The sequence below is a fragment of the Lagenorhynchus albirostris genome, chromosome 8, assembly GCF_949774975.1.
Source record: "Lagenorhynchus albirostris chromosome 8, mLagAlb1.1, whole genome shotgun sequence".
In the NCBI taxonomy this organism is placed as follows: Eukaryota; Metazoa; Chordata; class Mammalia; order Artiodactyla; family Delphinidae; genus Lagenorhynchus; species Lagenorhynchus albirostris.
This window is the reverse complement of record NC_083102.1, coordinates 5,124,774-5,152,487: the sequence shown is the minus strand read 5'-3', so window position 1 is coordinate 5,152,487 and position 27,714 is coordinate 5,124,774. Positions and strand designations below refer to the sequence as shown.

Here is a 27,714-nt window from a genome sequence, read left to right as displayed (position 1 = left end):
ACTTCTCTCCACGACTGAAAGGCCCCAGTGAGCGCACTGACCCATCGCACCTCCCACTCAGACCCCACCCCATCGCGCCTCCCGCTCAGACCCCCCTCACCTTGCAGGCCCTCCCGTGAGCGTGGCATCGATCACGTGGTCATTGTCCATGCGGAACATGTACACGCCTCGGTTCTGAAAGAGAAAGAGGTCAGAACCCCCTCTGCGTTCCCGTCCATGTGAGGGGGCGAAGCCGGACTTTTGCCGACACGCACCCCGGTCACACTTGCGGGGACAACACGCCAGCCCGTCAGGTGACGTCTACAAGCTGTGAATGGAACCAACACGTTGGCAGGTGGCCTGTGAAGCCAGGCGCATCAATCCAGCCATATCCTCGCTGACAGTAAGGCCGACGGAAAAAACAGGAAGAAAATACAAAAATCCAGACGTGGCTCTGTTCGACACTGCGCTCCTACCAGCGTGACGGTCCGATCCGGGCCTGCGCCGCAGCTGTCGGACGGCACAGGAGGGGTGCGCGCTCACCTGGGACTCGTAAAGCTTCTCCTTTCTGTTGGCGACTTCGTTCCGGATGATGGTCCCGATGTACTCGATGACCATGGTGTGCTTCTCGATGTCCCGAGCGGCGTACAGGCCCAGCCCCTGAGGAAACGCACGTGTACACACCTCAGAACCACTTGGCTTCCAGGGGCAACTGGCCTGCAGCCTCTCTCGCACAAAGCCAAGCCACGCTGAAGACCCCACCTGAACTCACCTGACCTTCTCACTGACCACACTCTCACCTGAACCCTGAACACTGGACAATCTTCTCACCTACTTGTCTTTGTATCTTTTCGACACTAAACTCTTAGGGCATTTTTCAGAGTGGTGCTGCTGACTGGCTGGGCACTGCTCCTAACTGGCTCTCCTATCTTGTGTGCAGTATCACTCCCAGATCCCACCAACTCAACAGGCTAATGGCTTCTGCTGTTTTTTTTATCCCACCATTTCTAAAAGGACCTGACATAACAATAAGCTTACAGAACAGAAACAGGGCTAACTATAAGGGATTATTATAATTTGAGTTTCTGCATTCTCAGCTAAAACTGACCAGATCCCCACCAGACTCGGTCCTCACCAAGCACCACCTGGGAGCACACAGTACAGGGTGTGCTGTTGTTAGAAATTTTGGTATGTGAATTGAATTAACTTCTGAAAAAAACCACTTATGCAATTTATCTCTTCAATTCCAGATAAGACTCAGAGCTGAACAAACTAAAACACACAGAAAGAATCTGTATGGAGATGAATACAGTTTGGTATAAGAGACAAGAAGATGATCAGTGGAAATGAACAGAGAATCCAAACAGACCCAGGCACACGTGAAAACTTAACGTACAGTAGTTTGGTGGCACTAAAACTCAGTTTAAGACGGACGGGTTACATACATTATTAGGTCGGCCAACAAGTGCATTTGGGTTTTTCCACGACTCTTACAGAAAAACCCCAACGGACTTTTTGGCCAACCCAATACTAAATGGTGCTTCCACAACTGGTTATTCAATGGAAAAAAAATAAATTTGTCTTAAATATAAAGAATAAAATTCCTGAAAGAAAAAAAATCTAAGAAAGTACATATGCAACCTACAGTCTTAACCAAGAACAGAAGCTACTGAAAATTATACGTTTGACTATATAAAAATTAAAACTCTTATAGGAAAGAACACACCATACTTTCTGGTAGGTATCTTCCCCTACAAAACATCCTTTGCCTAATAGTACAAGTTCTTATCAACTGCACAACAGACAAAGGTAGTTCACAGAAGAGCAGACCCAAGTGGCAAACACGAAAAGTTGCAACCAAAGTGACACTGTGGGTCTGCGCGGAACAGGCTGCAAAAATACAGAAGGGTGGTAACACTACCAACGGGAAAACAAGTCTCATACACTGCAGGAAGAAGTGGGCAATTACAGCCTTTTTAGAAAACAGGCAATGTCTGCTAAAATGAAAGTACATGTACTTCTAACACAGAAATCTCACTTTGGGGCCTACGCACCACTGAAGTGAAGTTACCAATACATGGGGATATTCGTACAAGATATTGATGGCAACACTGTTGTGGGAAAGGACTGTAAACAAAATACAGGCGCATCAGCAGGGGGATGGCTTCATTAATTACAGTTCATCAACATCATGGAGCATCACAGAGACACTCAAGAGGATGAATGGCGGCTACCTCAGTTGTTCCACAGGGGTGTAAATATTAGTGAGAAAAGGAAGACGCAGAAAAGCGTAGGTAAGACAATCCCACTCTTCCATACGCACACAGATGTGTAGGTAGTGTTAAGAGAAGAGCAGGGAAAAGACACAGCACACTTACTGGGTCGTTAACATGATTACCCGGGAGGTGGATGGAAGGGAGGTGGACAGGATGGAGGAAGAAAAAAGGTGACCAAACATCAAAAACTCTCAAAAACGCTTCGGGTTAAAGATGACAGACTGAACGCAGGTAGTTAAGAAACCCTTAATGTGACGTAAGGGAGCAAAACCAAGACTGAAGACCAGGGATGGTCAGGGTGAACGAGCTGTTTGGGAACATTTTAAACGGGGAAGGAACTGAGTGGAGGAGGAAGACACCACTGCCTCAAGTGGAATCTTTTGAGGCTCCATTTCTGAGGCAACAACAAAAAGACCAGGAAGACCCTGCGTTCGTAATATGAAAGCAAAGGTATCAGATAAAAAGATCAAGAGCAGACAGCAGATAAGGCAGAAGCAGCTCAGGACGAGGACAAGGAACCAGAAACAAGACCACAGCAGGAGGGCAGACCCGAGACAGAAGCCTTCCCCGGCGGCACCAGAACCGCTGTGGGCCCCACCTCAGGGGCCAGGTTCAGTAAGGCTGGGGACCCCAAACCCGCAAACCCCCAGCTGATGCCGGTGCTGACGGTCTGGGGTCCACCCTGTGAGATCCCGGGTCTCAGGGATCTAATATTTGTGTACGGAGAGAAACAGAGGTAGGAATCTGCAAAAGAATTAACACAAAAACATTTCTCAGACTGATGGCCACACTGCTTCAGGCTGAAAGGGCTCACCAGTGGGGAAGGCAATAAATAAAAATGACCCTAACCCAGGCCCATTTTGGTAAAAATTCGAAATATCAAGCACCAAGAGTAGATCCTGAAAGTTTCCACAGAAAGAAGAACGTCAATGAATACAATGTGTAAGTCAGGTTTCTATGTGAAGGGACCGCCCTGGCTTCTGAGGGGACTGCACGGGAGGGGACAGGCAGGCCTGCAGCAGTGCCTGCAGGTGAGACGGGAGGTTAGAACAGGCAGCAGAGCGGGGAGTGGATTTGGGGAAACTCTTCCGGGAGGAAAAAAGGCAGCAGAAGCTGATGATGCTTTGGGGTCTGGGGTAGTGAGGCCAGCACGCTCAGTTAGGAGATGGTGACACTGCTCAGCGATATGAAGAGCCTGGAGGGTGACCAGCCTTTGAGACGAAGGACGCTGGCAGTGTGAGAGCTCGTAACTCCATCCTGGGCCTCCAAGGGGAGATGCCACATAGACATTTGTTTCTTCAGGAAGTGTGCTTAGCCTAGAGATGGCTTTACCTGTAAGGTGTTCCACCATCTATCCATCAGAAACTACACGATGATTTCATGAAGAGAAGCTTCTGAAACTGGGCACCTTTTGAAACTATTTTCGTTTGTATTTTTCAGAAGTGCCTTGAAAGAGCCCTGGTGAGCGCACCGTGGGTCCCACGTGTGGAAGATGCAGCGCTCCCCGCGCCCCGTGAGCCCTCATCAAGCGGTACAGAGAGGACGTCCAGAAGCCGCCCTTCCACGCGGGGGAGTAAAGCATCCGCCCTCCAAGACCACGGACGGAGCGGCCGGCGCCCCGGGCTGGCGGGGTTTCTCTCCCTGCGGCCCGCGGACTCCTGTCTCATGTGCCGGATGCCAGCACCCTCCGAGCCCACCTCCCCTCCTCCCAGAAGCCAAGCCCCACTCACCTGAATCCGAGACCGGGCCAGGTACACGTTGGACTTCCACTCGGTTTTCATCTTGCGGTACTGTGACGACTTGGAGTGGACGAACTGCTTGCTGTAAGGTGCGCTCAGCTCCCCGGTGACTGTGCTCTGGAACGACTTGGAGGCACTGGTGCTGTTCAGGGTGTGAGGCCTGTGGGGCGACGGCGTGCCGACGGGGACACAAAGGGAGAGCGGAGACACCTCTGAGGGGCCCGGCTGGTTCACGTTCTCACTGACAGCACACACAGGGAAAGCCGCCTAGCTGGCGCGGCCGCACAGACACAGCCAGAGGCAGCGGGTTTGTAAGCAGCAGACAGACCAGGCACAGAAAACCCCTGAGAGGCCTGGAACCCCCGGGCTGTACTATGTGAAGTCAAAACAAAATACCTTAACACAAACCTCTTGACGTGGGCACTCATTTTAGGTTCAGAACGGGCACAACCTGTGGGGTTGACGGCCAGGGGCAGCTCCATGAGAGGGTTCCGGCCGTATCGGAAGGTGTAGTTTTCACACGCCTCAACCCCAGGGAGCTGGAAAGAAGCAAAATAAACGAAAAATTAACTCACCTGATCAAGAGCACAGGCAATCTTGAGCCGGCCAAAGGATGGTCCAACTTGAATTCCATGAAAACAACTTGTCAACATTTTCAAAATGTTGGTAACAAGGGGCTCTTTCAAGCCACGTTGACAGCAGCAGCCTGTGCTCAGATCCTGACTGTGTGCGATGCGCTTACCACCCTCGGGGGCCTGGGAGCACAGCTGTAACTTCAGGTTAACTCCTAAAACCATTCGTGCTGAAGGTCTTTTCTAGAATACGTTTCTTGTGGACACTGTCCTCTGGAGACATGACAGATGCATGTCGTTTAGGCAGGGCTCCACCAAAGAAAGCAACTGGGTACAGTACTCAGTGGCTTTCAGGGTGTCCACTGCTTCTCTGAAGAAAACCCACCAGTGACGTTTTTCTTGAGAACAATACCTTATAACCATGCAGTTTTCCAAAAGCGCTGTGTGTAGGCTCACTGGCACACGTGCTTGTAACAAGCAGGCATCAAACAGTAAGGGCTCGTGAAATCCAACCGCGCTCTGGTGACCAGCCCTGGGCCCCGGGCAGGAAAGTGGCCATTAACACTGGGTGGTAAGCTGCCTCAGCAAGTGAGCACGGAGACGCCTACGACTCACCGATGCCTCGTTTTCTTTCAGAGCGACAGGAGTTCACCCCCGACAAAACCACTACCTTGAAGTGTTGTGAGAGTGACAGCCCCGTGTTAAGTAAGGTGCGTCGTGTGACAGGGGGTGGCTCTCCGGCCTCGGCCCCGGCACTCACTGATTCCGCGATCCGCGCCACCGCAGAGACGGTCAAGCCGAAGAGATCCTCCCCTTTTAAGTAGGCTGGGAAGAGCTGCAGCATTTCCGACTCTTTTCTCACACATGCCACAGGCTCCAAAATCTTATCCCAAACACCTATGTGTGGACAAAAAGATATTTTTTTTTAATGACAAACTTGCTCTTAGCTAAACAGAGAGGAAAACAGGATACAGTATAAAAACAAGAACGAAACGACCAACCGCTCACGGAGACTCACCAGATCCAAGTTAAAGCCCGTGGGCAGTGATCTAACAAGCCTGGTATATTACCTGCTTATTGGATGGCAGTAGTTTTAAAGACTTTATGAAGTTTGGGGGAAAAGAATATGTTACATTAAGGAAATTAAACAGGAGAAGTGGAAAAGAAAGTTAAATATAACTGAAATTCATACAAGTAGTTAACTCACTTTCATGCTGGCCAAGCAGCATATTAGATTTTCAAATGATTAATCCAATTAAGTAGTATCTGTAGATATATCCTTTTCTCTCAGAGTTAAAATATGAAATTGATATTTTCATTGGAATTATCTTTAGAGCATTTTCATACTTTTTAAAAAAAAACTGCTAAACTTGAAAAAAAAAGCAGTTCTGCAGCACTAAAAATGACAATCTAGGCTTAACCCTAGAGGCCGAAATTCTCATTTCTGGCTCTAAATCTGTTTAATATCTGATGCTCCTGAGGTAAGACAATATGGCTTTAAATACGGTTCCCACCTTCTAGGTGACATTAACAAGAGGGTCCCCAATGTAAGTGACAGGCAACCTTTACCTGCAAATCATTCTCCTATTTATTTTATAAACTCTATTGGAATTATATATATTCTGATCTAGAGTAATTCTAGCAAGTGTTTCGAAAAAGACAGCAAGGTTTGACAATACAAAGAAGTTAAGACTTGCATTTGTAAATGAAGAATCCACACCTGCTGTGATAGAATATGAAACAGACGTGAGGAAAACCATGGAAATACTGACATAAAACATTCATTAGCCTAACCCTGGAGTGACGGGCTCGGCGGAGCCTACAGACGGGGCCTCACCTTTGGGTGAGGTGTCACTTAAGACGAGATCTTCGTGGCCTTGCTCCACGATTCTGATGACGAACAGGGGGCGCCCGTCCTTCTCCTCGATGGAGCACAGGTAGCGACAGCGGCGGTTGGCGTAGCGCGTGCTCCAGTACAGCCGGCTGGCTTCGTAGCCCACGGGGAAGAGTGCTTTGGGAGAGTGGAACGCTTGCATCTGCTGTGGAAGTAGCTGGCCGATAGTGTGGAAGATGAGGCTGCCCACACGGAAGGTGTGGTCCCGCTCTCCCCGCTGCACGATGCTGGCGATCTGTCGTACCTCATCACGCTGCACGTAGACCCTCCTGAAGACGGCAAAGTAACTTAATTCCTGCTCGTGAATGCCCTTTGGTTTGTGCATGGGACAAAGCATAGTTTTATCTTTAAAAAACATGCATTGTGCTTTAATGGCGCAAGTAAAGTGATAAATGTTGGTGCATCGAAATCTGTGACACCCGCTGGTGGCCCCCATCTTATGGCAGAAGACACATTTCATCTGCAGGCCTCTCCTCAGGGCCAGCTCCACGTTTATTAAGGCACCAGCCTGGGTCTCGTACACCTCCGTGGACCACAGGGCACAATTCAAATGGACCCACAGGTCCAAGTCAAGGTTGAGCAGCCTCGCCGGTCCGTCTGTCAACCCATCGCCTTCTTCGTGACAGAAGCAACACTTCCGGTAGTCTTTGGGCACGGGATCGGGTTTCAGGGAAGTGCCCAGGTTCTTCAGAAATTCGTCGATTTCATCTTCACAGGGGGGTCTGAAGGTCCCCTTGGGGATCACGATGTGGACGCTCCACTTCTTCCACTTCATCCCCCTCCACTTTTTAGTGATCGGCCGACAGTCTTCAAACCCACCGTGGACAGCTCTTAGCCGAGGCTTTAGCTTGACCGTCACCTTCAGCTCATCCGGCTTTGCCTCCACTTTGGCTGCTTCAAAAGCAGGAGGGAAAGTGATGGGCGGTGACGCTGGGGGCGAAGCTTTTTCCTGGAGCTGCGGCAGACAGTGCACATCTAAAGTGGAGATGTTGTTACTGTACTGATGAAATGCTCTGGAAGGCGTCTCTTTTATAGGCGAGTGTGGCAATGAAGGAACGGATTCCTGCACAAAAAAAAGAAACACGAGAAAGAGTTAATTCCAAAGCCCCCAAGGCAATTCTTGCTACAACAAGAAGCCAAGCAGCAGGGTTCCATCAGCAGGGTGTTTGGCTCTGGGTCTGGAAGTAAGAGGACTGGCGCACGGCGGAGGTCAGTGCTGCGTGCCCGTGGTGCTCGCGTCTCGACAGAGAGAGAGTGTGTGCTCTGCAAAGCCCTAACTCTGGAGGGTATTCTGCTCTTAAAACTTCTCATGTCACGGGAGCTAATTTAATTTACAAGACGGAACAGCTTCTTGTTAAACCAAATAAGAACTCCGGCTCATAATTTTCTATGAGCTCGTCCCACCCACTGAAATTCCTGTTTGTTAATCTTAGGCTTAATTAATTGGCATAAGTGTGAAAGATGGGGAAGAAGTCCCCTGTCAACAAACAAATCATATTTAACTTTTCTCAGAGGTTGCCCGGTTCCCATCCAACTGCTGAAAGGGCTGAGCTGAGACAGAAGTTCCATTAGTTTCTTTTAAGATACAAAGTGTCGTCATAAGCAAATCAACAGCGAACCCACCTTCTCATGCACCCCACCCTACACAGCTCTGAAAAAAGACGCGCCTCACAGGAAATCCAGAAGCAGGCAGACACTGCACACGGACTCACGAGATTATGTGGTGGGAAAAAAAATTCCTTCTCTCATCTAGGCGGATATATTTTAAAGTATAAATTTATTTGGCAAGTAGCTTGAATTTTATTACACTGGGCGCTACTGCCTTTTTTAAAAAATAAGAATCTCCAGAACATTCTTCTGAGAAAGACGCAAGAGCAATGATGTGGAGGGAGGAGAGACTATCACAGCATGGGAAAAACTTTCTTCAGCGCAAACGGTTAAAAACGTATCGTCCACATCAGCTACACACCCAAAGATACACTTAAATCACACAAAAAACAAACAGACCTTTTCCAACCTGGTACAAGACAGATACTTTCGCCCCAAAATACATGAATAGACCTGAATTGTGGTTGTGAACAGTTTTCCCATTGGGACAAGATCACTAAAGCAATACTTTATAGTTGTGATTAAATTAAGGTATTTGTAATTAAATAAGTAAAATTACAGATTTTAATAGTAGTGTTTTATTCACTTCTGACCTGTTAAGACATAGTTCAAATCTGCCCACTCTTGCTGAATAAGCTCAAGTTACTTAGTTTGCAGTAACGGCCTGGACCAAGCACTCCTTCCCAACCCGGGGAGCATCTGCTCGGACTCCCCGGGGGGAGCTCTGGGTGGGGGAAGCGGACACACCCCCAAAACACAGGCGCCACTCAACGCAGACTGCTGACTGAAACTGTCCCCATCTTACCTTGCTTTCTGAGGTTTTTGCTTGTGCAGCTGATGAATAGAGAATAAAGCAGTTGTTACTACAGAAGACAATGTCCTTCTCCGCTCTGCTGGAGCTGTCTCGGGAGCCCTGAAAAGCAAAGAGAAAGGTGTGGGGAGCTCGACAAGTCGGGATCTAATAAGAACAAGATCTGCACGGGGCTGGGTCTGTTCTGTTCAAAGTGAAAGCAGCAATCCTAAAAGCAGTAAAAAGGTAACTACGAGCCAGTATTTAGCATATAATAATTTAGCCACAGAGAAACTACATTTGCAGAAATAAACTGTACTTTCCATATTTCACCGTTTAAAAATAACGCGGCTCTCATCGGACCCCTGAACAGGCTGCTGTAGCTACTTGGTTTTAAGCTCAAGCACATGAAACATATGCTGATGGCGACCGCTGGGGGAGGCGTCTGTGGAGCCCCAGAAGCGACTCCTCCTGATGCGGGAGCAGGCGCTGCCCAGGCACGGCGGGGGCGGGCGGGGACCCGGGGGTCAGGGGAGGGACGTGCGAGTACCTTGCTCACAAAGGCCGGGTCTCTGGCCGGCTTCCTCACGCCGTGGCCCAGAACGACGACATGACAGTGGCAGCACCACTGTGGCCTGAGAGCCGCACTTTCTGTGACACCGTGACTAGTGCCCGCGCACCCAGAAAGGCCTAGAGACAAAAGGCGTTCATTAGCGACGAAAGCCGACCGCTAACAACAGGGGTCCGGGGTGCAAAGCTGTATGCACCGACTGACTGCAATACGGCTCATTTAATTTACCACACGTTAGTCTTTAGTAATTGATAAAAATCTTATTTTCTAAGCAGTGGTTACGGGGCATCTATGACGTGCATGACACTGGGGTACAAAGAAAGGAAGCTATCCTCACACGGCTGGGACAACACATTGGGCTGTGAGAAGTGCGGAGGGAAACCGGGACGCGCGGAGGGTCGTCTCCGGTCTCAGTGCAGAGTGAGTAGGGGGAGAGAGAATACTTTTGCTCCAGGGTGAAGAGGGTACGAAATCTCTTATGAAAGATGAAGAGGTATGTGAACGAGAGTCTTCAATGAGCGTGATTTGGAAAGTCGAAGAGGGATGAAGAAGTTCCGGGGCCAAAATACAAATGCGAGCAAGGACACAGACTGGAAAGCGTGTGGCGATCTCAGAGCACATCGCTCGCGTGGCCATGAAGGCAGAAGGGAGAAGCAGGGAGAAAGCAAGGGTGACAGAGCAGCCAGAGGCTGAGAGTTCAAACCCAACACGAGCAACTGTCAGCGTGGCCCAAGGGCGAGACGTGGGGAGAGGCTGGGCTCTAAGAGCAGGTGAGGACGGAAACAAGACGGCCAAGAAACTGGGGAGTGAAGAGGCGGGGAGAGCGGGGTGAGGGGGAGGCCAGACGGGAAGATGGGGAGGGAAGGGACGCCACACAGGTGCGAGGAACGGGCCCACCTTTCAGTGACGGGGAAGGTGTGAGCGCACCTACAGAAGAGAGGGGCCCCAGAGATGCCGCAGAAGGAAAGGGACCAGGAACCCGGGCAGAGATGGCAGCCTCGTCTGCACAGTGTGACACAGCACTAAGTGGGAGGTAAGTGGGAGGGGAGGCTCGGGCCGCAGGAGAGCAAATGCGGCTCAAGGGTAAGCAGAGCGCTGACAAGAGGGTGTGATGTAGGCCCCAGGCACTAAAGGTCCAGTCACGCCTCAGAAGACAGCACCCGGGTGGGGGGGTGGTTAAGTCACCAAGGACTGCGTGCCAACACGTGACCTGTTACTCCCCTAAAATCAAAGCGAGATCTTTGAATCAAGAACGAATCTGGGGTCAACAAACTGTAAACCAGCTCACCATTGCTTGCTGGAGGGAAGGGCACAGTAGGCTGCTTCAGGTGGTAAGAGCTGGCTAGTCTGGGAGGGTTTGCAGATCCTGGTGGAGGCCCACGAAGAAATAAACGCTGTCGATACTCCAAACCTGGGTTTACTCTGTGGCTACTGACCAAACCCACGGATGGAACATCTGGAGCATTACTAACCTCGTAGCTGTTAGGGATCCGAACGTGGAGGAGGTCGGAGAACGCAGCCACAACACTGCTAATGTTCTAAAACAAAACGGCAAATGCTGCATTACCCGCCCAGAGGCCACAGAGAACCACTGAAGAACGACTCACGTCAGGATAAATGCTACCCGCACGGTGCACGGTGCACACGCCTCAAGCAAATCCAACCATTTTTATTTAGACTTAAGAGCCTCGGTGGGTAAGAAGGGTTTTAATGGGCCAATAGCCAAACAAAGCTTCCACATACAGAAATCCTCACACAGGGATTCCAATTAATGTTAAATATTTGAGAGAATGTTAAACTATCTTAGACATTTTAATTCAAGGAATGAGCTAAACCTTGTCATGGTTTTTACAGCTGGTCAGAAGCTTCCTTCAAGTGGACACCCCCCCGCTCTGGGCAGAAGTCTGACACAGTCCACAAGAACACACCACTGCTATGTTCTGCTGATGACCAAAACGCCCTGTCAACAGGCTATGAGTCTGGTTGCCAACGAAACATCATGAAGAATTAAGAGTTTGAAAAAACCCTCAGCCGTGTACTAGGGTTTGATATGAGCAGCTGCTTCCTGAACATAGTGCTTCTGGAAAACTTTCACTGTTGACAAAGCTCTTCACTGCTTAATTTTCTACGTGTAAATAGTTACCAACTCTCTGAAGAGTTCTTACCATTATACATTCTTTAGTAAAACAATGAGATCTGACTTCAATTTGCCCTTTCTGTCTTGACTGAGGCCGAGATCAATTTCCAGTACTCACAGCAGCGTAGACGTCTGAAGGGACTGCTAAGTCAAGCCCTAACTTTAACCTTTATCCGCGATGACCCAGCTGTACGTGTCACTGTGAGCCACCTGACACCCCTTTAGGAACGGGTAATATTCTAGAACGTCCAACAGCCAGTCCATCTTTACCTCAGCAGCTGTAGGATGCAGAGTGATTGCCACAGATATGAGACCCGATCGGGGACCATTTGGGGATGCACCAAAAGGTGACGTGAAAAACAAAGTGCCCGGCTCAGTTTTGATGTCATTCCTTCTAGATTCCAGCCCTTAAAAAAGGAAGGATGAGTTGAGTGTTAACAGCTTTTCTAAACATTCCTATCAGCCAGCCCCCCGCACTGCACTGCGCCCCCTACCTTTCCCGGTGCCGCTCGGGAGGATCGGAATGATGGGGGATGGCACGGGCTCCGGAGGCTCCTCTTTGACCAGGGACAGGTCTGGGTATCTGCTCACTTCCATGCCGACCACACTCTCAGGAGAGGACGAGGGCACAACACTGTCAGGGGTGTCCCGGTCACCCCCATGGTCCTGTGTCCTGGGAGCAGAATAAATACACATCAGCAGGCGCAAGGCCGCCGCTGGGGGCTTCCCGCACCAGCCCAGCCCTGTCTACGTGTGTGACCTTTGGACAGTGACAATAACCTGAGAAGCCAAAGATTCAGTTCAGGGCCAAACAGGAAATCTCTTGGGAAAAAAAAATAAGAAATATGTTTAACTATAAAGTAATTTAAATGGTATGTTTCCTTCTGACTAAAGCTTTAGCATCCAAGTTTAAAGACCTGCCAAAGGAGGAAGACGTTCAGATTATGACACAGCATAGAAAGAATGGATACTCACACCTTTGCAAAGCTCCACATCACTGAGACTAGGGAACACTCCTGTGGCTGAAAAAGGAAAGAGCAGTCCACCACACACCCAGGCACGCGTGCACAGGCTCTCCCGTGGCGCTGTTTACGTACAGCGGCAAGGCGGAAAAAAACTGGCCATTATGGCTTCACAGGCCTTCATTTTTCCTAACTGACAAAGTGAAGTGAAAAAAGGAAGAGACTGGTCTAGTCCAAGAAGCTAAAGGTTACAAAGGCAAATGGGGCTGTAGGGCGAGTGTGGTCTTGGGCTAAACGTTGCACGGCAGCTCGAGAACCTGGGGTCTCACACCCCCCCACCCCAGAGGAGACGCCGTCAGGCTGAAGGAAGGCTGTGAGAAGCAGCATTAACAGGAGACCCGAGAGAGGCTTCCAAGGGGTCCCTGTGAGACCCCGGAGCGGGCGGCCCCGACACGCACACCCGGGAGGCCGCCTCCCGCAGCTGCCCCCGAGTGACAACTCCGGCACGAATCTAGCGGTAAGGTCCAGGAGAAACAAAGAGCTGGGTTCTAACTTTGGACAAGTCACTTCCCCGTGGTCCGCAGTCTTCTCATTTATACAGTAAAGGGTCTTAGTCCAATGGCGTCTTATCAAAGAGAGGGTGGTTAGCAGATTTTCCAAGAAGAGAGAATAATTTGATGAGCTATATATATAAGAACCTCCCCTGGATCTAACTGGCTGGGTTGTGACCATCTACTAGGAGAAGCTGATTTTCCCTCATCAGAATCCTGGGGCTAAAGAACTGACAAAGGAGTTACAAACTGTGGACAGGACAGCCCTTAAATTCTCTTCCACAAAAGCATGCTCTGCTCTGTGACTGCTGCTCTTTTATCCTGACATCTGCAAACATCAATAAACCCAGTAAATCACATCAACAGCTTATAAAGGGCAATGATCTTTGAAATATTTTGCATGGAGAGTCCCAATGCCTTAATGTCTATTCGATTATTATTACTTGTTGAACCTCCTATAACATATGAGATTTCTAAAGTGCACAAATGAATTCTTTTTAATAGTAAGAATGTTTTATAAACTTTAAATTCTGAAGAAAATTATTCACCAAATTTCACCTTTTAAGTGTTTTTACATGCTTTTCCTACAGACATTATGCTATATACAAACACATAAGACGTTTTTAAATAAATGAAATAACTAAAAAAATACTTGAGAAAAAGGAACTTCTACCTTAATTCCTCCTGGTTATTATGAGGCGGTGTTGGGAGTGAAGCAGGAACGTCCACTGTCTTTGGGCCTTGAGCAATCGCTCTGGCCAACAAGTCATCGTGTGGTCTGAACGGCAGGTGAAATGGTTTAGGTCCTAGGCTTTTGGTAACTGGAAGAGCAAAAACACAAAACCATAAATCAGTCAAAACTGGTAACGGGTAAACTTTACAATCCGACTGCCACTTCACCACGCACAGCCAGCAAACTCCTCAAAGGTACAAGACTTGGAAGCTTGGCATCCTACCTTCATGGCTCACTAATACTCCAGCTTTTCCAGCAAGTTCTTCAGTTGTTGCAAAACCATTTGCCATCTTCGGACAAGCCATAGGAGGTGGTGTAGGAGGAAGAGAGGCAGGGGGTGTTGGAGGATTACTTAAATTATTCTGCTGCAGGAGACCAAAAAATTTTAAATTATATGCTACTGAGCAAATATGCCACGACCTTGCTAAAACTTAGTTTTGTGAATTTTCAGCACAGGGAGGCAAGGTACAGAAATGTAATCAGAGGCACCTTCATTCCTAAAATGCACACCAAGAAGAAAAAGAAACGTACAGGCCAGGAGGCATTTCAGTGGAACAAATACCCATCATCCTCTGCACACACCACCCACTGGCTCACTTTCCCCAGCTTGAGTACTTAGCTTTGAAATTAAGAAGCAAATTTATACTGTGCCTGATTTGATTCTATACAACTCTTTTCAAGTTTCACTGTTAAAGCCAGTGAAGGACAGCTTTAAAATTCGACCAATAAATTATAGAGAGTTCTCAAAAAACTCCTTTATTAAATTAAGATATGCCCCAGTTCTATCAAAAACTTGAGAATTTAAGATCCTAATGCATAACTGCAGCTTGTATCTTAGATATTAGAATCTGGATTGTCTAACATCTCAAAAAGAAGCAAAAGGAGTAGCAATAACGACTAAATGGACTGAACCTTAACAAATGTAGTTTCCCCCCAAACATTTCTCCCTGCTTAACATCTGTCACCAATTTGTCATTGAGTCATTGACTAGTCTCTCAGGGACTGTTGGAATCTACCAGTAATTCCATGCAAATCAAGTGCAAGGTAAAATTACAAATCTTGCAAAGATCTAGGATTTCTGAAGATGATGAAGTTGCGTGGAGAACAGCTTGCATCAGAAGAGAAGGCATTTACAAGACTTGGGAGAGGTTCTAACTGAAGAGAAAAGCCAACAACGATAATAAATGGAATGTCACAAGAGAATGATTTTAATACTAAAGAAGAGAAGCCCTCAGAAAAAATGATGATCCTCTCAAATATTTTTGCAAAAAAGATCACTTAACACAAGTCAGATGTGAAGTAAAGAGTATCTAATGAGCCTATCATAAAACTTTGTTAAAAAAATATTACCAAAAGATAAACTTGGTTCAGTTTGATATTATTTTTGTAGCCTAAGAACTAATGCACAGGTGCAATTAGTACCTAAATTATTAGACAAAATAAGTTTTTAGGTTTTTTCATTGTATTTTTCAGGGTAAATTCCTAACTACATTTTTTACTCTATTTACTCTGAATTTGGAGTCACCTTAAGAGTTAATAAAGATTATAGGAAAACACGTATTTTCCTACCGCAGAAATATACAATGGATGTTTTTCACAATTTGTATTCTGACCTATACAAACATTTCAAATGTTCATATTGGAAACACTTTACCTGGTAAAATTTTAACCTTTTAGTTGAACTAGAGTTTAAATGGAACTTGGAAGATTAGATAGATGTAAACTAGATGGAAAAACAAGACAAGCTCTACCAATTCTGATATGGCATCCAAAGAGGAAGCAAGGTAACACCTTGGCAAAGAAACATACCTTGTAGATCAACTGAGAATAGTAATCCGAAACCCCTTCAAGGGTAGCACTGCCAAAAGTTCCTAGAAGTCGATTCCCACTATTAAACTGGCCACTGCCGTAAGGAAGAAAGTGGGCAAAGTTCACTCCAATGACTGGTTCCATTAGAGGGAGCAGAGAGAGCTGCTATTGAAAAACACATTTAAGAGTAATGTACACGATAAACAAAACAAGTGTCTCTCAATTTTTCTAAGACCCAAGGCAACTTAGTCAAATAAGGCTTGAGAAAAATAAGACTTAAAAAATTCAAGTATCAAAATGCTGGAATAAGTGAGAGAGACTACGGAATCTCTGAGATATACTTAAAAATGAGCCTTATTCTCAACTGTCTTAAAGGGATGCTGCCAGGCTTCTAACAAGAAAAACACCTTCCTTATCTTCGCTCAGCAAGAATCAGGGCTGAACTGAGGCTAGGTGCCCCCAACGGCACTCTTCAGCAGCTGTCTCCCACCTTCTGTAACAGCCACAAAGGTGTAAGAATGCACTCTACTAGGGGGAGAGACCAACGCCTGTGTTTCTTTGCATCCGGAGTCACAAGTAACGTGGACGGAATTTTTCCTGGTGCTGAGGCTGCTCCCTTCGAATATAAGTAAATCTTGACCAGCGCCAACCAATCCATCTATTTTACTAAAATTTTGGGGTGCCAGTAGGATAAGGTGCAAGTTTGCTCGCACACAGGAAACCTATTAGGTTGCTTGTTGAGATGTCTTTTACCCCTTAACTCTCTACTTTTGGGAAAATTTCACTTTAACAGGGTTGAAAAAGCTTCTGATGTCTCACTTCCTTGAATTTTTAAAGGGGCTGCTCCAGAAGACTCACCTGCTTCAGGTGGGTAAAGGTGTCGGTGGTAGAGAACATCGCTTGTTTCTCCTCTTCTTCCTTTTTCCTTTTCTTCGACCGAGGTGCTGCCTTCTCTCCGGTCCTCTGAGTCCTTTTGCTTCGCTGTTTCTTGGTTTCACTTCCTCCATCTGTTTTTGGCAACTGGCTGTTGCCACATCCAAAACCACCTTGCACTTGAGCCCCCAAAGTTTGCTAATGTAATTGGAAAGGTTAAGAAATAAGTGAACTATCCACACGCTTGAATTCCAGCTCCTGCTCGTCCAGTTCCATCCTAAGACACAATGTTCCTAGCATGGGCGCCTGAAGTGACAGAGGGAAAATGGGTGGCACGAGATGGCCTGTTTTCTGAAAACAGCATCTCAAGTATGGAAATCAGTAAGCTGCAAAGCTTGAGGAGAGAGCAGAACTCTTAAGTGTGGCTCTTCTCCCTTTCAGAGGAAGCATTACTCCTCAGGCCTGCCCATACTTGTGCCAGTGACAGCCCGGAGCTCCTTATTCCTGCCCACTGGCAACTGTGGAGGAGGGGGTGCTCTTAGCTAGATGGCTGTGGTGGTCTCTGCATGGTGGTCTTGGGGCCTTATTTGGGCTCCCCTTAGGAATGGGTGAAATACAAGGTATGCGGGCACCATTGCTAAGCTCCAGAAAAGTTTCACAGCCTATGCATCTCAGTTGAGAGGAACAGCTAGCCTCAGAGATCACTAAAAACAAACAACATTGTTCATTCAAATTAGTTCATGGTCATACATCTGACTGAATAATAACTGCTACATACTTAAAGTCAATGAAAGAAGACCTATATGATAGCAAATAAGCCTATTCTTTGCTTTTGTCTCTATGGCTAAGAACAAACCAGTCCTTAAAGAGGTTTTTAAGGGTAGTACTATCAATACTTAAAAATATGGGACTATTTTTAGGGGCCATTATTTCTAAACTTGACAGCTATACTTTGCTATAGGCAACTATAGTTGCTAAGCTTATTTTAATGTGCTCTGCATTGACCCTTTGAGGGTTTGCAGATCATAGTTTCCATTTATATATATCTAAATGACTTAGAGCATGGATGGCAAAACTGTAAAAGGCCAAAGAGTAAATACAGCTACCCAACTCTCTGCCCTGGTACAGCAAAATCAACCACAGACAATTCATAAACTAATGAGCTAGGCTATGGTCTAATGAGATGTTTTAAATTCATGGACACTGAACCTTGAATTTCATATAATTTTCACATGTTGTGAAACACTACTCTGTTTCAGATTTTCTTCAACCATTAAAAAGTGTAAAAACCATTCCTGGCTCATACAAAAAAGAGGGGATATGGAAGCAGGAACACAGTGCCCATCCCAGGGCTAGATCGATGGTTCTCAAAGGGTGGTCCCCAGAGCAGCAGAATGAGCACCACCTAGGATGGTTAGAAATGCACATTCTCTGGCCCCACCCCAGACCTACTGAATCCAAACCTTTAACAAGCCCTCCAGGTGATTCTGACACATTAAAGTTCAGAGAACCCTGGCCTAGAGCTGTGCCTCTCATGTCCATATGAATGCGAATCACCTGCGATCTTGTTAAAAAGCACCTTCTGACTGGTACACCTGTGCTGGGGGCACAATATCCTGCTTCCTGAAAAGCTCCCAGGTAAGGCCGATGCCGCCAGTCCCCAAGGACTGCAGTGTGAGTAGCACAGAGCAAGGCCCAAGCACTTCTTACCGGCTTATAAGAGAAGAACAATGCAACCGCTTATTAGGTGTGCAGCAGGGTCAGGCACTGTAAGTGCTGAACAGACTTCTCCAATCCTCACAACTTCCCTAAAAAGCAGCTATTACTACAGTTCAAAGAATACTTTTAATTACAGAAGAACACAAAAGATTAAAAATCATCCAAAAGTTTGCCCGAGACAGGAATAGTTCACATTTTAATGTATTTGTTTTCGATCTTTTATCTATGCCTACATGTATTTTGCTAAACACACAATGAATCACACTCAGTATTCTTTTATTCTGGTGGTTGCCTTTTAAACTTGACGTGGTTTGTTCCCCGTGACATTAAACTTTCATACGTAACAAATTTTAATGGCTGCAAAAAATCTGTATATTCAGATATATACAGAAACAATAATCCAATCAATAACTACACTAGTGGATTTAGGTTGTTTTCTCTCATTTTTATCTATTAGTAAAGATAAAGTCATTCATTAGCTATTCATGTGGTCACACCTTTGCACATATTAGAATTTTACGTTCCTCTTGCCAGATTCCTAGATATGTCATTGGTAGTCATGGGTATGCACCACCTTTTATTAATATCACAAGCACAAGGTGTACCCTAATTCCTTTAATCCCTGTGGCAACCCAGTAACAGGGAGCATTATTAATCCTGTTTTACAGATGAGGAAACTGAGGCTCAGAAAGCCTGACCTGCCCAGGCTGCAGGCTGGAGAGAGACGGAACGTGGATTTGACGCAAGCTGAGTGATGCGAGCTCTCAAAGCCTCCCAAGGCTTTACCCCTACACTACAACTAATGCCAGCTTATGTGTGAGAAAACACATGCCCTCAGCACGGAGGACAAACTGGGCCTGTCCAGCTACTGCCACAACAATTCTGCCTTAAGTGTGACTAGAAAGTAAAGGAATTTCATCATTTGTAAAACGGGAATAATAATTGTGCCTGCCGTACCTCAGGGCAAGCACTGAGCACAGTTGTAACCCCTAGAATGTGGTTAAGAAGGCATCACCCCTAGTAATCCAGGGCCTCCGCCCCTTGCTGCCCTCCCAGATGGTATGAGAACATGTGACATAGTCCAAACATTTATACATATACGGATTGATCTCATCCCTTTTTCTATCATAACACCCAATATAAATATTTTTTATATATAATCACTAGTATTAGGACCTAACTTCACTCCACCGAGTACCAACTATGTGGTACTGAGATAGAAAGGCATAGAGAAAGAAAGGTGCTCAGGACGCCGTCTACACCCTTCAAGGAGCCGTCTATGCTCAGTGGTTCTAGAGAAACTGCTATGTAGTAAGCACATGGGCATCCACTTATTTGAGACTGGCTGAGCTGAGTAAGGTATCTGGGGAAGATGATTCCAGAACTGAGTCTTAAAAGATACAGATATTGGCCAGATGTAAAAAAAAACAAAGAAGGGCAGAAATAGCAGCATATGGCCATATATGGAAGGGTAAAATCAGAAGGACGCTCAGGGACTGCAAGTAGCCTGGTATTCCTAGGGGCAGAGGATGCAATGGACAAAGTAGCTAGAGATCAGGCCTATTTGCTGATGACAAATATGACTGAAAAAGTTACCACCACCAAAATTTACATGACTCTATGGGGTTACCACTCAGCCTCTACTGAATCAGACAAATAAGAGAAAACAAAGAGTAAGCCAATACTTGCTAAACAAATGGCTTCACTAACAATCTTAAAACTGCAAATTTGGACAACTAAATATAGCACTCCACCTCATTCAATTAAAAAAATGAAAAATTTAAAATCTAATTTGAGAAGCACTATAGGGAAAGCTTTATGAACACAATAGCCAAGGTAGTGTAGCATTTGAAAGATAAAACAAGTTAACCAATTCCTACAACCTAGAAAACTCCAGTTTGGGAAATATGTCAAGGAAGTTCACTGAAATGCAGGGGATCGAATCTTGTAAAGGTGTATTTACAACAAAGTTCTTCATGAAGTGAAAAAACAAAAGCAAATCCAATGTTCTATAACTTAAAAAGGGGACTTCCCTGGTGGCACAGTGGTTGAGAATCCGCCTGCCAATGCAGGGGACACGGGTTCGATCCCTGGTCCTAGAAGATCCCACGTGCTACAGAGCAACTAAGCCCGCGCGCCACAACTACTGAGCCCGCATGCCACAACTACTGAAGCCTGTGCGCCTAGAGCCCGTGCTCCGCAACAGGAGAGGCCCGCGCACTGCAACGAAGAGTGGCCCCCGCTCACTGCAACTAGAGAAAGCCCGCGTGCAGCGGCGAAGACCCAACGCAGCAAAAAAACCCAAAAAAATACTAACACTTAAAAACTTAAAAAGGGCAAAATATCGACACATGGAAAACCACAAAGATAAAATAGCATCTACCTGTAAAACTGTGTTTCTATAAAGTATTAATACTTTGCAACAGAACAGATTCCCAATATGGGTTATTCCTGAGAGTCTCCAAGGGTATTAACAGGGTGCGTGAGCTATTTTCTATATTTCAGAGGTTAATGGAAACTGCACTCTATTTGCAGTTAGGACATGTAGATGTTTACTTCTTTGTTTTAGTTAGATCAACTCAATGTGGTGATAATCAGCTGACAGGAATATGTTACGTATGAAACGCATGACCCTACAGCTCTCTGATTTTTGAAAGATACAGTAAACAAATTATTACCTGATATAGTTTACAGGTATAAACCAAAACATGAGGTCTGCGGTTTTTTACTCCAGAGTAAGAAGGTTATAAAAGATAGCGTTGAAATCAATACAGCAGTTGGCACTAATCTGTTGTAACCATAATTTAAAATAAAAGGGGAAAAAAGCAAGTTGTTCTCCTGAGCCACACTTACCACGTCGGCTGGGTTCTGCCTCTCAACCAGTTTGTTATCCTTCGTACCGTCGTCTTCTGAACAAAAACTCCCTTCCGGTTTTTGATTTAAAAGGGAAGATGCCTTTTTATTTTTCAGCAGGTGCTTCAGAAGCTCATTGCCTGAATCTCCCTTGGCAGCAGGAGCGCCGGCAGGTCGGGGAGGACTCTGCCCCGGGCAGGCAGCGCCGGCCACAGCCCTTTCTTTGGCCCGATCCCCAGGGCGCTCCTCCAGTTCAGGCCCATCTGGGCCCGGGCGCTGCTCCGGCTCAGCTGACTCCAGTTTCATCTCCCCAGTGGGGGCAGGCGCGTCGATGGGGCGCTTATCCACCTCTGAACTCGCACAGGTCTGTTGACCTGGGGTCCCTCGTGCGAAGTCACTGCTGGGCAGTTCGTTCTCTGGCTCTGTGCGCAGCGGGCCCGCTGCCGGGTCAGGAGGTGATAGGCCGCCCGGTTCCGCCGCCTCGGGTTCTCCTTGCTGAGGGAGCTCACCGGGTGTGTTCACTACGGGAGCAGAGGCAGCTTCCGAGACACCCGGGGTTGGTGGAGCAGTTACATCCGAATGGGGAGTAGAAGGTGCCTTGGTAGATTCCGCATCGTCGTCTTTCTTCTTCTTTCTTGTTCTCTTCTTTTTCCCTTTCTCTTCCGGGATTATGTCAGAATACAGCTGAATGAGAGATGGGGCTGATCCTGGGTAACTCTGTCCACGGCTTACAGCCGGGTCTTGGCCACAGGGGAGACTGCTATTAGCCACTGGAGGTGCCGCAGGTAAAGCGGGTGTAAAAGGAGGCCTCACCGGGGACTGCTGGAAGCTGGCCCCAGGAACACCTCCATGTACCGGCTTCACAGAATGGAAATTTGGGCTTCCACCAGGAATTGACGGTGAGTCAGGAACAAACGAGGGAGGTCCCATGTGCCTTCGCTCACTGGTTTGCATGAAATTCGGGGTGGGCGGTGAATTAATAGACCCTTGCTGTAGGTTCTGCTGCTGTAAAACCGGCCCCGCCTGCTGCTGCGGCTGCGGAGGCTGCTGAAGGGGTCTTGGGGGTTGCGTAAAATCACAAGGCAGGTCAGAAGCGTAGAATGGAATCTGGGACACAGGTGTCCTGCTGCTTAGCTCTGAGCCCATCATGCCGTGCTGCTCCATTTCCATCCTCTGCTGCAAAGCTCTCTGTCTATCTACTTCTTGCATGAGCTGGATTCGTTGTCTCTCCTGCTGTTCTCGTAAACGTTCCTTACGTTCCCGTTCTTGAAAACTTTCACTAAAGGGGTTATTGTCATCGAATTCCACCCGTGGTGGCGGTCCACTCTGTGGATTTGCATTTGACACTGCCCCTGGGGCTGGGGGGCAAGTTTTTATTGGTAACTGGGCCACTGGAGGCTGAATCCTAGGAGGGTTGAGGGTGGGGCGGGAAGGAGCACCGGGAGGCTGCCACCCAGGGAAACTGGGCAAACTGGGCGTTCCCGCAGGGCTCGTGTGGCCGGGAATGACCGCGGTGTGCTGCTGGTGCTGTAGCTGCAGTGGCGCCAGGGGGAAGCTGGGCTGGCTCATGGGGGGCGGGGCGGCACCTGGCACCAGGGGCAGTGGGGGCTGGACACCTGGCATCACGGTGGGCGGGGCCATGGCGCACTGCTGCTGCTGCTGCTGCTGCTGCTTGATCCGGTAATCTTCAATCAACTCGGCATGCTCTTTCTGTTGTTTACGAATCTGGAAGAGCAAAATTAAATCTTACTCGTTTATATGTGCTACGGGTATCAAATAAAAACACTGGCTGACGATTATGGTGGAGGTTATAGAGAACGCAGTTAGATCAGGCAGAGGCAAAAATATCTTGCTTAGGCAATGGCAGAAATCACCAAGGAGAAAAAAAAAGAAAGGAAGGACTGATCAACTAAAACTGCCAAGCTTTTCAATAACAGCATGTTTCTAAATATGAAATACCAAAAACAAATTTGAAAAACATTTTTCTGAAATAAATATTTAAGAAAATCTTTCTCTGAGTCATAAACTAAGCTACATATAAAAATAAAACCATAAACAAAGGCTACACAGGAATCAGCTAATTGTTAACTTCTTTAGAAGTTACATTAATATATAAGGTTAGACTAACTGTGAGATTCAACTCAAACTTTAACCATTTAAACGTGTTAAGATTTCATTTCTTAAGTATACAAAAGTGTACAACATGTTAAGACAAGATGAATTACCTGTACATATACCACACCCTCCCCTCCAGGTTAAAAAGACTAGATTGGTAATAAAACTCCTTGAATTTAATGGGTAACGTATTCAAATTATAATTTCTGAAATATGTAAAAGCTCTGAGGTAATGTTTTGAACAGTTCCTAAGAGGCTCCTAATATAATGACTGACTTATGTCAGTTAATTAATCCCCAAAAGTCTTTGTACCCCCATGGGCAGACACTACAGACCAACCTCAATGAAGACACAACCTGTGTCCTAAGGACACACCAGCTCACTTAGGGAGCTGGGAGAAAGGGGTGCAAGATGATGTACACACCCTCCAAAAGCACTCAATTTTTGTGTACTGTACTAGTACACTGAGCCAGTTCTGATAGGTTTTCAACTTATTTTCAACAGTTTCCCAGGCAGACTAGCATATTCTCTGCACATAATGGTTCTGGTCTCTTTTCCTGTAGCTGTGGCAACTCCTACTTCTTTTCTTCTTTTTCCTGACTGGCTTACTACCTAGAACTGAGGAATTACCATCGGACTGGCGAATGAGTATGAACATACATAAGGCACCAGAACACTAACTGGAATACAGAATGTGGTGATCCACGCCTTTGCCGTGACATTTTAAAATTCTCTTAAAAACGTTGTCATGAATTGCATGTCTTAATAAGATTACACTGGACTGCTGGCAACTATGTTGTAGCAGATGATGTGTCCTATTTTCCAAGTATAGTATTACCTTCTAAATAGGATTTGATCCATGGATATGCAAAAAAGCTAGGCCCTCGTCATAAAAAATTTATATAAAAATACCAGAAGGCAATAAAAAGGCTAAAAATAAGTTATAAAGAAACCCTTAAAAGCATTTTTACTTGAAATAAACACGGTCCCAGAAAGTAAATTTAAAGAGAAAGGACACATCTCATTCCTGGTTTTAAACAATGGAAATCATACTGTAATCAGCTTATTGCTGGGACATTATTGTGGTAGCTATAGCTTGGAGATAAAATGCCACAGTTGAAATCCCTACTCCAATGATCAGTTATGTCACCTACCTCCACAATGACTCAGCAGATTCCTCATGTGTAACATGGTGATAATACTACCTTGTTCATAAGGTTATAGAGAACGTCAGGTAAGACGGGGCATGTAACTGTGTTCACTACACAGAAAGCACTTCTGTGATTTTTACTGATTCAATCTGCTCTGAATTCCTCCCTTTCCACTATTAACATTGGGAGTAAGATTTAAATTGACAATCAAAAGCAAGATTGACCTTTTTTGGTGTACAATTCTATGAACTTTAACATGGGTAGAGATTAGTGTGGCCATCACCACAGTCAAGATACTGAAGGACAGTCCAGGGGTTCCCAGTTTTTGGTGAGTGTGTTAGAGATGCAGTCAATATTTGTGTACAGGTTTGTGTGTGAACCTAAGTTTTTAATTCATTGAGTAACTAGGAGTGGCCACTTAACACATTTTGAACACTAAATAAAAATTTTAAATTTTACTTCTTCTTGAGTATAACTGATATTTCAGTATGTGCATTTTCAAAAACATCAGGCTCATAATGGAAGGTAACAGCAAAATGATCTCATTTTTCAGGAATGAGTCCTTTACATAAGATACACCAATGTACTTTAAGACCAAAATGATATTGAGAAGGAATACTAATAAAAACATACTATGGGGAAAAAAAACAAGAAAAACCCCACCAGAATGATTCAAATGCTCTATCTGAAATTCCATTACAAACTAAGGAACCAAAGGACATGGCAAAGCAAAGGTCAACTCCAAGTAGAAAGCCTAGGATCTCCCCATGAGCTGTCCTCAGGAAAGCTAAGACTCTGCACAGTGATTTCTCAGAACAGGGAACGTAACTGAATTTCCCCAGCTGTATTAGCTATACCAGCATGAAAACAGTTTATGAGAACTTATCTCATCAGTGGCGCTTACTCAAAGTACGTGCTGTGTGACCACGACTCTGGGGCAAGGACAGGGGTTATTTCTTCAGTTAGTAAGAGGTCTCAGAGCTGTCACTTTGACAGTGCACTTCTGTGTGCCATTTAACACCAATCGAAATCCTTTACAATTAATCAATGACAGACCAAAACATTCTATGCATTAACAACTGCTTCTATTTTGCAAACCTATTTGTTACCTGTTCTAGCTGCTTCTGAACCATGCTTTGCTGTTCAGTGACGTGCTTGAGCTGCTCTGCATCCTCTTCTGGAAACTCACGCCCAGCTTTCTTGGCGGTACGTTGTTTAGCTGAAAGGGCCTTTTTGGATTTCCTGTGTGCACCGATTTGTTCTTCAAGGTATTTCTGCTGCATCTGAAGAAGCTGTTGGGTCTCCTGAAGCCATTCTTCATACTGTTTACGTTGTGAATCATCTGAGGAAAAAAATTAAAATTCACCTGTGTTAATTTTCTAAAGAGTCCAATATAAGTTGCACAAATCCATTTTGTAAGGAAACATTTTCATCATGACCTTGTAATAGATATTTTGAAAACATAATAGTAAATAACTATATAAAGTATAAGATTTTAGAAAAATATATAAGAAAACCAAAGAATGCATGTTCTTAGGACACAGGCTAACTTCATACTTATAAATATTATAAACCCAATATTTGAAAAGCAAAAGACTTATCTAATGGAACACTATTTATCTACTAAACTATCAAATTCTCTAACCCATAAGCCAAACTATATATTGAACTGTATTTGTATTTGATTAATTCAACTTTACAGATTTTGAAGAGACAAAGTAAGACATAACCTATTAAGGTCCAGAGCATGGATTAGGTATCATTTCCCATGCTAATTTCCCTAAGTTTATGGGTTTCCCCTATTTCTAAATGGTGAAAGTATGTCCTAAACTATGAGGGAGGGAACCTAGAAAGCTTTAGAAAGGACCAAAATGAAGTCTGTTTTATAGAGGAAATCCGTAAGTTAAAAACATTGGTAATTTTTATGAATTTCGTCATTTATACGTCTATAAATAAGCCATTAATCAAGTAAAATCTTCTCTACTTGTATGACTGTCATTAATATCTCCCCAAATAGTTGTATCTCTTCATCTTGTAGCAATATTCCTTCTTAATTCTTTAAGGGCACTTTACTTCACTGATGCCAAGTTCAAAAAAAAAAAAAAAGTCACCTTATGGTTGTGAAATTCAGAATATACCTTTTTGACTCACTTTAAGACAAAGAAATAAATACAATTCCAAGAAGGACATTAGCTGAAAAATTACATCAATGATAACAGAATATCGTCATACAATAAGAATCCAACCAAAGCCAATGGGCACAATAAAGCCAGAAAAAGCCAGTTGGTTACAGTTGTTTACTTGTTTTTAATGCGAATATGTATGCAAATTATAATAATTAGTGCAGGGGTAATTTCAAAAGGTCAGACTTTGGGTTTGTTCTTAAACCCAGAAGTTCCAGTACATGTATGAACTTGAAATCTAGTCTACCAAATTTGAAGGGCATTTTTCAGAACAGGCTTTTTCACAAGATTTCAGAAGTTCTGCTTCTGGTAGAATGAGACCTACCGCAAGGAAAGCCTTTCTGGTTTCTGGAACCAGGAGAGCAGAGGTGAGCAAAATGAAAAATAATGGTGAAAAAAAAGTTAGCTAAACAGTCTGAAGATTTCAGAAAGGTTCAGTTTGGGGAGAACTTTAAACGCTATCCTGAACCACCTTGGGACCCCTGAAAGTAACTAGAAAGGGTCAATGGCATCCTGCAGCCCTGACTTCACACCATGCTGCTAACCCAGCTTATCTCCCTTTGTTGTTCCCATTTAGTGTCCTTGTCACTTAGGCAGACAGTCATTAGAAAAGAAGTGGTTTAATTCTACAGATTGTAAAGTGCCCAATCTATATACAAAAAATAGCAGCAACACTGAAGAGAACGGGGAAGATGATCTTTCTGTATTAAAATATTTATCTCTAACCATAATTATTCATGCACAGAAAAAAAGGAATGAAATACATGCCTTGAGGAAAAGATGCCGAATAGGGCAGTGATGTTTAATAGAAGACAGGGCACTTCGGCTTAAAATAACATACCTAAACTAACTCCAAGATTTCAAAAGAACACAAATACAGTGCAAACAAGCAATCCCCAGAGAACAGGTAACTAATTAGATTTATACTTACTGACAAAGCCTGGACCAAAATTTGGAGGATTAGGCCTAGAAATCTGATGTGTTATACTGCCATCCTAAAATAAGTAAAATTTACAAATAGGTTTATTCCACATTTCAGTTCAAGGGGGAAAAAAAGGTTTAAAAAATGAAATAGAAAAAAAGAAATGGAGAGGGAAAAGAACTTTAACTTCTTATGACATCTTTAAAACTTTCATTTTTATAAAAAGTAGAATGAATTTTGTGGTGACAACCTAATTTCTGAACATTTTAAACTATCT

General features: G+C 45.1%; 1 protein-coding gene across 1 annotated transcript in view; it reads right to left on the bottom strand.

The window, feature by feature from the left end:
• Positions 1–27,714, bottom strand: part of KMT2C (lysine methyltransferase 2C) — a 294,229-nt gene that overhangs the window by 4,033 nt on the left and 262,482 nt on the right. Inside the window, exons 43-60 of the mRNA XM_060156306.1 lie at positions 27,447–27,510; positions 25,442–25,674; positions 21,067–22,791; positions 16,480–16,692; positions 15,622–15,786; positions 14,036–14,177; positions 13,753–13,900; positions 12,061–12,239; positions 11,837–11,973; positions 10,718–10,967; positions 9,409–9,548; positions 8,874–8,981; positions 6,404–7,523; positions 5,327–5,463; positions 4,391–4,533; positions 3,986–4,154; positions 523–639; positions 101–174 (exon numbers count right to left, since the gene is read on the bottom strand). Coding sequence (XP_060012289.1) covers positions 101–174; positions 523–639; positions 3,986–4,154; positions 4,391–4,533; positions 5,327–5,463; positions 6,404–7,523; positions 8,874–8,981; positions 9,409–9,548; positions 10,718–10,967; positions 11,837–11,973; positions 12,061–12,239; positions 13,753–13,900; positions 14,036–14,177; positions 15,622–15,786; positions 16,480–16,692; positions 21,067–22,791; positions 25,442–25,674; positions 27,447–27,510 — 5,264 coding nt within the window. The remainder of the gene's footprint in view (positions 1–100; positions 175–522; positions 640–3,985; positions 4,155–4,390; positions 4,534–5,326; positions 5,464–6,403; positions 7,524–8,873; positions 8,982–9,408; positions 9,549–10,717; positions 10,968–11,836; positions 11,974–12,060; positions 12,240–13,752; positions 13,901–14,035; positions 14,178–15,621; positions 15,787–16,479; positions 16,693–21,066; positions 22,792–25,441; positions 25,675–27,446; positions 27,511–27,714) is intronic.